At 42.3% G+C, this 10,422-nt stretch overlaps 1 protein-coding gene across 1 annotated transcript in view; it reads right to left on the bottom strand.

Moving 5' to 3' along the window:
• Positions 1–642: 642 nt before the first annotated feature.
• itpr2 (inositol 1,4,5-trisphosphate receptor, type 2) overlaps positions 643–10,422 on the bottom strand; it is a 64,524-nt gene continuing 54,744 nt past the window's right edge. Inside the window, exons 56-57 of the mRNA XM_074677032.1 lie at positions 5,728–5,889; positions 643–1,921 (exon numbers count right to left, since the gene is read on the bottom strand). Coding sequence (XP_074533133.1) covers positions 1,841–1,921; positions 5,728–5,889 — 243 coding nt within the window. The 3' untranslated portion in view covers positions 643–1,840. The remainder of the gene's footprint in view (positions 1,922–5,727; positions 5,890–10,422) is intronic.

Below are 10,422 nucleotides of genomic sequence, written 5' to 3'. Positions count from 1 at the left end.
ATCTCCTGATAGGTCTGCCCATTTTTTTCTTCACAGCATGATTGAAGAAATTTTTGAAGTAAAGCCACCTGGACAATGCAGGCACCTCACTGCACATTATAACTGAATTTACTTACCCTATACCTAACCATCCATGCCATTTATTCCTCCTTTTATATCTTTATCAAACATGTATTCTTCACTTATTGTTTGGCTTAGTGTTAGTGTTTTTATTTTTTTTGCTTTATTCTTCTACCAGTTGCTTTCCTTGAAGCTTTCTATTACATACTTGTCCTTTAATTCTTGGAGTGTAGGTATTCTGGGTAGGCCTGGTGTGTCTCTTCTACTCTTTTAGCACCAAATTAGCTTCCTTTTAATGTCACAAGGAGTCACACAGCATAAAGCAGTACACTAAGATAAATACGGAAGGTCTGTTCTTTTTCGGTTTAATATTGGATGACTAACCCTGCTGCATGTGCTGGAATATGATCCTGTTTATATGAAGTGAGTCTTTTCATAGGTCTCAGCTCCCTCCAGGGACAAGTGTGAGTGTGAGTAAACAGTGAGGGTGTTGTTGGGTAGTCGGGTGCAGAGGGGGTCATTCATCACAAACAACAAGGACCATGGCAAAACTGTAAACTCAAAGCACGCTATTGACTCTTGTTACAAATTTATTACAAATTATTACCTGACCACATAGAACATATTCTTCTTTCTTTACAGTTAAACACAAAGTGTCACACATGACATGCACTCAAAATCCAAGTTTGTGCAAGTTTAAAAAACATTTTGGGACTTAACAATCATTACAGTCCAAAGGAGAAGAGTAAGAATGATTTACAAATATGAAAAGATAGAAGAAGGAGATGGTAGTGAAAATATTACAGTATGAGCAGATTTATAACAAAGAACTGTAAATTCACCATCTTCATGTTATGTACCAACACAAGATTTAGATTTAAAAGTAATTTCAAGTAAGTTCTGCACAGGTTATCATTACTTTAGTTACATTTATGTTACTTATATACTCTGTAAAAAGGCAACTGAAATGGTGCAGTAAATGGATTTACAAACAACACAAAGCACACAAAAATAATGTCCATATCTAACCACTGTTTTCAGCTAAAGCCCGTCATTTTTACTTTTTTTTTTAAAAGTGCACTTTTAGCAGATGTACTGTAGATAATAGTAAATGGGTAGGCAGCATAAATTCTTTAACAACATGTAAAAATAATACTCCAGTTATGAACTGCAAATTCTCTCAGAAATACCCACAGATTCAAAAGTTAATGGGTGAACACTTGACGTCCTCACACACTTTTACCCAGAAGGCCAATCAGTCATAAAAGAAATCTCAGACTTCTCTGTTCAGCCCCAATCACTGGCTGCTTGGCCAGTCGACTCTCCCTCTGTCTGTCTCCTCCCAACACATCAGCTCTGAGACAGCCGAGGAGAGACGGCTGAAACATGGACGTCCACAGACTTGACAGCACTTAACTATTAACCTTTCTGCAACAACCCTCGACCTCTGTCTGGCACTCAAACTCCACACTGGCTGATGTGTGCTGGGCTGTGCCGGGTTAGTTCCTATGTACCAGGGTGTGTGTAGGCTGCCAGTAAAGCGCTCTCAGTGACGAGTGAGGCACAGTTTTCATCCCATAAGGCAGTGATTGTGTCAAAGAAAAAGGCACCATGTCAAAAACAATGTGCTTTGCATACATGTAGGCCCCTTGCAGTGGATATAGTATGCATACTTTTCTTCAGGCAGAAGTTTTTGTGTCTGCATCTTTCATCTGGTTTCTGCCACAGCGCTGCAGACAGAGGTCCCATCTCTGTGTGTTCTGGTTGAACCCGGAGCCCCTCAGTGGGAAGGGATGTGATGGTTTGGGTGTGGAGGACCCAGAAATCCAAGCCTCTGCTTGTTCTTCCTCTGTTCTGTCATCTGTGGTCGAGACAAAGAGGAAAACACATCAGCCTGGAGTGGTTCTTAACTTTGCATGAAACTCTCCAGTGAACCAAAGCCTCTGTACTTCATGATGCTAAAACCATTCACCTCTGAGGATCTGTGAGGCAGTCACCCTCTCTACTATCAAGAGGAGGTCTAAAACTTTACATTTTAATCAGACTTATAGTTAGGGCTCAAACCAAGTCCTCTTTATGCCTCTACTGACTGCTGGGCAAACTAGCACACTGGGCTCCTTTTGTCTCCTCCCTTTTTTCCATCTGCATGTCACTAGCTTTGACTCTTCATGGCCCATTAAAGCTGCAAAACATTGATCTTCCTGTGGGGATCTTGAAGATACAGTCTGCAGGATTTTCCATAAGAAATAAAACGTCAATTTTTACAGAAGTAATCCTGCTTAATTGTCTTCAATGGGTCTCTGCACATGTGTGTCAGTGTCTGTCTGCCTCAAACCCTCTCCTCTACCTGTATGTTGATGTTTCAGTTATATCAGGACATTTCTGGGCAGAGAGTAAGCACAATTAATTCAGCCAATCACAGCACGCCCAGTGCTCAAGTGCCTTTGCGTGTTGATTAGCGAGTAGAAGAAGCTATTAGGCCCGCCAACGATAATCGATTCAGCAATGCATCGCTATGCGGGGCTTGCATGATTCAGCATCGATGCTGCAATGCCACGTAATCGATCATATGTGTCTCTTTTTTCTGCCTTTCCATGTTAATAAAGCTGTAAACTTTCAATTGCATCCCGGGGCTTCTCCGGAGTAATGTTACGATGACGTAAGCACGCAGCCCATTGTGCTCCTGAGCTCTGGCTTCGGCTCCATGATAAGCAGCTGCGTCCCGCAGCAGTGCTAAAAATAGCAGCAGAACAGCACGAGAGGTGGCCAAAGAGGAGGAGTTGGGAAGCAGAGTGCTAAAAGACGCCCCCAAAACTTTGAAAGCGGACATCTGGCAACATTTCGGATTTTACGAAGTTGATGGGAAACTGGACAAAGCTCACGCAGTGTGTAAAACCTGCGACGATAAAATCAAACATGTCGGCAATACAACAAACTATGAGAACTACATTGACCGTTGGCATCCTGAGTTGAATTCTAAAGTAAAACCAGTTGAGCCATGCCAAAAATAGACGAGTCACTCACGTCCATGTTGTCGTCCACATCAGAGAGAGCGAAGAGGATCACGCGAGCGGTGGGATGTTTCATAGCGAAAGATCTACGACCATATTCTGTAGGCTAGGCCTACACCTTTCATACTCTGCCCTGATTCCTCACTTTATGTCTTCCTTTCCACAGAGGCTAGCTATTAATAAACTTTGTTAAGTACATCTGACTACTTGTATTTACTCATGACTGATAAAAAAATGAACCATGTTGTTTGCAGTTATATAGAATTAGATGCATCACAATGCATTGTAAAATCGAATTGAATCGATTCGTGACCTTGCCTAATCAAATTGAATTGAATTGTAAGAGCAGGACCAATGCACACCCCTTGAAGCTATCCTTGGTCATAGAATGGAGAAAGAAAACAAAACCAAAGTGAAACAAAACACCAAACAGATAAAGCTTTTTCCTAAACGAGGGTGACGCTTGGTTTGACTTTCACTCTCTTTTGGGCACTTGGAGAGCAGCATGGGATAAAGAGCAACACAAGTTGTCTTTTACTGAGCAGGTATGTGCCAGATAACCCAGTGATTAGCGTGTGCTAACATGCCAAGTACGGAGAGTGTGTTCATGTAGTTAAGGTTGGAGGCTGTGGGCATGAGCTGCAGGCTTAGGAGCCCATTTGAATTTGTGTTAACTAACAAAATTCCTGCAGACCCTACCTTTAAATTCTTTGATTTGTAAGTATATCTGCATTGTTGCTGCAGACCACCATGACTGTGAATACCAGTCTCACCATTTCTCTGTTATAATTCTGATGTTGATGTTACATTTAATTGACTCCGACTGTTATAATTATCTTATCCTCTTCCATCATTATCATTATCCGGGTCGTAAATACTAATATCACACCTGTTGACTTGACTGGTAAGTATTGTGTTTTAATTGGATTGTATTTCAATCAGCGTTGTTATTGGCTCTTTAACTATAACCCTAAAGTAGCTGTTGTTTTTGACTTTCTTTTCCATCCCCCTTCACCCCTCTTTCAAAAGTAACCCTTACATTTGCACTAGTTTGGGTGTAGGTGATGTCATAAATTAAGGTTACTCATTCAGTAAACTTTAACTTGTGGTGAGGTCAGCAGATGTTGTAGTGAAGGAGGAGCTGAAGGAGCTCCCGCCTCTGTGTCAGAGGGAGGTGGTGGGGGTAGTGGTGGTGGTGGTGGTGTGCAGGCTCGTGACTGAGCTGTGGTTCAGCCTGCATAAACATTCTCACCTCACTCTCTGTTTATCATAAAGGAGGAGTAACAGCCTTCTCAACCCCATGACTGCATATTAGTCACCTCAGACTGCTGAGAGGCTACATTAGAGGGATGAACGCCCTGCAGTTACACCAGCTTGCACATTCAGAGGTAGAGCTCTTCAACTGTCTTCAACTGCACACTAACTGGTTGTTTTCAGGGGGTTCACGTGTGAAAACCGGGCCAACAGGGAGATGTAGACTAACAGTCTACCAAGGTCAATGGGGTTGTTGTTTTGTTTATTTGGGCTGTTATCCAACATCTGGTAGAAGAGGAACAAGGACGGCCCTGTGACTGAGATCACATGCAGGGGGAGGCAGGTGATGAGAGTGATCAGTCACACCGCAGCAGCAGCAGGGAGTCGTATAAACAGCCCGAGGCTCACTGGCAGCTCTCAGTGGTGTCAATTGTTGACGTGATAGTCACCTGTCACGCTGCATTCTCAAACATCAAGGCAGATCTGAATGGATCCATCCAGACACCAGCTCTGCCATGGGACCTCCTGCCCTGCGGGTGCTTTTAGGTGGAGGAAGTCTGAGGACAGCATGTGAAGTTCACGCAGCATGTGCTAAAATTAGCTTAGCGGAGATAATCTATACAAGACCTTATTTTCAGGCCAGGAGGAAACTCTGCAATGTGCACGACAAGCCTGGCGCATGACAAATAAGCTGCTAGGTTAAAGCTATGATGTCATCCTGCTGTCCTCCCTGTGTCTGAAACAGCTGTGCCTCTTTTTTACTTTAAGGTTCTGATTGTCCTGGTGTCCTAGATCTTCTTCCCCAGTCTTTACACTAGCTAATCTCAGTGTTTCCACCGATTACTGCAACAGTAGCTGAAGCTCGAGATTGGCTCTCGTTTGAAATAAGTTTCTCACGCTTTTTGTTTTGTTTTTGTTTTCTTTTCAAAACCTTTTCTGGCATTCAGCTCAGACCACAGACCTCTGATGAGCTTATTTCCCTCCTCAGCATTAATAAAGGTCATGAACATCAGCAATGCAGGAGGCAGTGTGGACACACCAACTGAAATTACTTCCATATTTTTGAACACATCAAAAAATTACACAATCTAGAGACGTGTAGTGTAGCTCTGAGAAAGATCTAAGGTCATGGACCCTCAATGACGTACAGTTCCAGTATCATGGGTTGAAAGAAAGAGGCTGCAACTAAGGGAAATGTTTTATTCCTGAGCAATATACTGTTTCCTGCTTCTAAAAACGTGTGAACATGACCTAAAATTGACCTTCCAAAGCTCAGTAAAGGGGTGCAAAAGACTAAGAAATGGACTGCAGAGGAGGAGGATGCTATGTTCTCATGACCCTCTTTAGAAAGTCTGTGTGCTTGAATGAAAAATACAATAAAAACCTTCAAGATTGACTCTACCTGTTCTTTGAGCTCAGCCAGCTGGCCCGACAGCTGTGTCACCAGAGTGACGGTGCTGTCCAGCTTCTCCTGCAGGGAGCGCATCTCATTCTGCTCGTTGTCTCCCTCGCTGCTCACCAGAGACATGGCTCTCATCCGGGGGAACCACTCCAAGTTCTTCTCCTGGGAGAAGAGAGTAAGAGATGGGACATGATGTGAGAGGAGCAGCGTGAAAGGTGAAAGGAATGGAGAGGCTGAAATAGAGCTGACTCAGTGGGCCAGAGCAATGGCAGCTGGAGAATGTTGGCACGGACCATGAGACAGGCAGGACACAGGGATTTGCATAGACATGAGGGTGAGTTACAGAGCCAAAGCTAGACTGCAGGGGGAGAGGAAACAGAGAGGTGACTGTGGACAGGTGTGGAGGTTTTATATTTATCAATCCAGATGTTAAAAAGCTGCTGTCTGAAGCTGAATCTGTCTTTTGGATGCTGCACACAGCAATCGTACACTAAATGATCAGTAACTGGCATTTCAATTCTCACCCACTCCCTGAACACACTGGAAATGACTCACTGTCATCTATGGAAAACAACTGGGAGTTCAGTGTTATCCATATGTGTGAGTCATGCAAAAGCTGAGAAATGTACTTTATTATCTGTTTTTCAGACGGTGCAACAGACGGAGCAAAGTGTCTGCAGCGACGCCATGAGAAATCAGTGAGCCAAATCAACCTATGGCATTATGTAATAGCCTTAAGTGCGTCTGTGTTTGCACATGTGTGGGTGTGTGTACTGCTGGCGTGCATCTACATGGATATGTACACAGCAAACTGTGAGCAGGAGTGTGTGTTTTACAACATGCATGCTCCTGTGCGTCTCTGACAGCGAGATAGGTGTCACAGAGACAAACTGCCATCAGTTGATCTTATGTAATATTCCTGTACCACCTCTTCTGATAAAAATGACTGAAAAGGTGCTGAGAGTGGGATTTGACAGGCACCACAGTCAGTCCAGTAGGAGGATTGAGGAATTCTCCCACCTACTCTTATATAAGAATTGACTACAGGGAGAGAAATCTAAGTGTGAGACGGAAAGAGAGGAGAGGAGAGTCGGAGGGTTGGGAGAAATGAGCAATGTGTGGGTTATTTGTTGTCGTTTCCCTGATAACTTAGTTTATTACACTTTCCCCAGGGGCATATAAATGACTGTGACCCATAGCAGGAGTCGCTTTTTGAACATTCATAAATAGACACAACAAATCAGTACAGACTCGCACTGGTAAGACCTCTCTTCTTTCATTTTTACTAAAATATGAACCATCAGCTTAAAGATATACAGTGTAGAGCAGATGTCTTCAACAAGGGGTCCGCGGCCCCTCAGAGGTCTGTCACATTTTGGGTGATTGGTCTATTTTTGTTTATTTTCAAGTAATTTCTCCCAAATATTTCAATTTTTCCTCATTTTATTGTCTTTGAACACACATCAATGTTTATACTGAGACTAGAGATGTTATCTTTCAGTCAGAAATGAACACATTCAGCAACACAGCAGCTTCTCCACACTTCACACAGGTTCAAGCAGCATTCACTTCTAGCTCGTCAAGACAGAGGAAGACCTGCCTCTATAGCTGCTCTGCCAATCACATGGCCGCATGTTTCATACTATCAGGTTCCCCAGAATAGCTATTGAATGTACTAACAAGTAGGTATGGGTACTTTTCACATTTGAAATGATACAGTACCGATACCCGGTACTTGGCAATCAGTACCGGTACTTAATGGTACCAATTTTCGGTACTTTTTTGTGTTTATGCGGTAAAAAAAATTGATTTCTTTGATAATGAAATAAACATTTTTTTCATATATATGGTCTCTGCTCCATCTCTCCATCAGTTTGGGGGTCCTTGGTCATCGAAGGTAATCTATTGGTTGTCTGTGGTTTCACAGAAATACAAATACTCCTACATTAGACATCTTAAAGGCCTTCTCATCCTTCAACATTCATAACTTGTTTGAGCCATCAGCTGCTTCAGTAGCATTTTGATTTTGTTGTTGGTGAAGACTTTGAAATGGGGTGTATGTTAACTATAGTTTATCAGTCATGATGTGGTTGATTGTGGATGAATGCCTGCTGGTCAAAGTGAGAGGCAGTGTGTGTTAACACCCTCCCCCCTTGATAGACAGGTTACTGTAGAATGACTGATTCATCAGGTTGCGATTGCTGAGTGGAACTTTAAAAAAAAATGAAATTTAAAAGGAAACCTTGTGGCTCTGGGGTCAACACAAGAGTATATCCTGTGAAACCACCAGACAAGAAGAAAGAATTGCAGTTACACAACTGTTAGAGTGCTTTTTTTTGCACCTTTCAGAGTAAAATGGCAAACACTGTGAGTGTGCTGTGGCTGCCGCTGCTTTTCACAATGTTAGAGATTCAAGGACAGGTTACAGAGAGATTGATTTATGCTCTAAGGTTATAGTTATAACAGAAAAATTCAAGTTTAGTAATATACCAGAGTACATCTATATCTGAGTCAGCTTTTACTTTGAAGTGTTTCTTTTCAGAACTTTGGCTGATTTTTACATTAAAACAGAAAACTTCTCCTGCGCTTGGACACAGGGGAAGAGGTTAGACTGATTAAGTGTGAGTGCAGAGCTTCACAGTATGAATCCAGTCATTCTATAAGAGCTTACAAATAAATCTTTGGCTAATTTGGGCCTCTGGCATCAAGGGGCTGATGAAATAAAAAAAGAAAAGTTTCCTTCCTTGCAGCTTTAAAGACACAGAGGTGGCTCTGTGAGCTTCAAGATCAGCTTAACTGAGGACTGTCTGATATTTGTTTTAACAAGTCATCCATAACAGATCGGCTAAATAACCACAAAGATACAGTGAAGAGTGTTACGTTATTGAGAGGTGAATATCCTGTTTGAGCTTACGTATCAGAGGAAACACGGTTCTCAGACGAGATAAAGTTTAACAGGGACTACAGATTCTTAATGATCCCGCTCATGTCTTGTTGCCTTCATTAGACTGTACAGTGGTCCACTGTGTGTGCTGTGCTGCACGGCCTGAAAGAGGCCAGGCTTTAGGTTTGCTTCACTGATCCATTAAAGCACCTCAGTGAGCATGAATCTACACCAGTTCATGTGCTCCTCAGTGTGAGGTCCTCACCATACCGCTCATGTGTTTCACGACGTACATGTACATGATGTTCTTCAGTCGTGCAGAGAGCAACAACCCTCACCAGAAAAGTCAAGAAGGCTTCAAACATACAGCAAGAACGTGCTCAGGAGTCACCACTTAAAGACAATGTAGTGAAATCACACAGAGGGTCCAAAAAGTGTTTTTTTTCCAGTAAATGGACTATTATAGCGCCCGTTCTGAGGGCACAGGACAGGGGGCAAACTCAGGTACACCTCCACGCCACACCACACTGATGCAGTAAATCATGTAAAAGACGCTCAGCCAAGGTATTGAGCGCACATAAAGGAACATACTTTTCAGAACGCTGACATTTCTGTAATTAAAAATGATTATTCTTTGGTTTGATGCAATTAAAAGAAATAAGTTCGTGAAAAGATTCACCTTGTGTGTACTGAATCTAGATTATATATGAGTCTCAGTTTTTGAATTGGACTATTGTAATAAATCACCTTTTCACAATATTCTAATTTATTGAGCTGCACCTGTAAGTTTTTTTTTACATACTTTCTACTAGGGTGTTTTGGTTTTTTTCTCCACTGCTTTGAACCAGAAAATTAAGAAATAAAGACCTATAATAACAAAAGATCAGTAAATAAACTTTCAATGAAATGAACAATAGACAATTAAATAAAATATAAACACAGTTTTTAAAAAGGCATTGAAAATTAAGGGACGCAAATGTATAACATTTTTTTTTTCATTTTCAAAGCTAAAGCTAGACAATTAAAATAAAATAAAATAAAATAAAAAAATCTAAATTCTCATCTTCTTTTACTCCAAGTTAGAGCTCAAGGATTTACTCACACTTACAGCTTTTGTCACAAGCAGTGTGTCACATGTGTGTTGTAAAGTAAATACAGGGCCACTGTTGTGTGTGTGTGTGTGTGTGTGTGTGTGTGTGTGTGTGTGTGTGTGTGTGTGTGTGTGTGTGTGTGTGTGTGTGTGTGTGTGTGTGTGTGTGTGTGTGAGTGAGTGAGTGTGAGTGTGAGTGTGTGTCATACAGAGAGGGAGAGAGAAAAGGACAGGAGAGCACGTGCCAGGCAGGGCTGAGCTATTAGCAGGCCACTTGAGATGGGTTATATAACAGCGTTGTGGCTGCTGCAGTACCTGCTCTGCCTGTAGTCGCTGTCATAATTTTACACACAAACACCCGCACACTGATTCACATCCACACACACGACAGCCAACAAGACAGACATCAAGTGTAACACGATCCTGTTCCTTTTTTCCTTTAGCACCAAATCAGTCTATCCTGTGCAGCCACACGCACTCATTGTGAGAGTCAGGGTGTGTGTGTGTGTGTGTGTGTGTGTGTGTGTGTGTGTGTGTGTGTGTGTGTGTGTGTGTGTGTGTGTGTGTGTGTGTGTGTGTGTGTGTGTGTGTGTGTGAGTGTGTGTGAGTGTGTGTGAGTGTGTGTGCATGTGTTGAGGTCATCAGGTTTCAGCTCTTTACCAACAAAGAGAGGAAAGGGCAGTTGTTTTTTCAGGCATGCACTAGCTTTGTGCTGACACTT

This window comes from Halichoeres trimaculatus, unplaced genomic scaffold (assembly GCF_033239565.1).
Source record: "Halichoeres trimaculatus isolate MK-OKI-2021-1 unplaced genomic scaffold, fHalTri1.1 fHalTri1_scaffold_10, whole genome shotgun sequence".
Classification (NCBI taxonomy): domain Eukaryota; kingdom Metazoa; phylum Chordata; class Actinopteri; order Labriformes; family Labridae; genus Halichoeres; species Halichoeres trimaculatus.
This window is presented reverse-complemented; position numbering and strand designations above follow the sequence as displayed.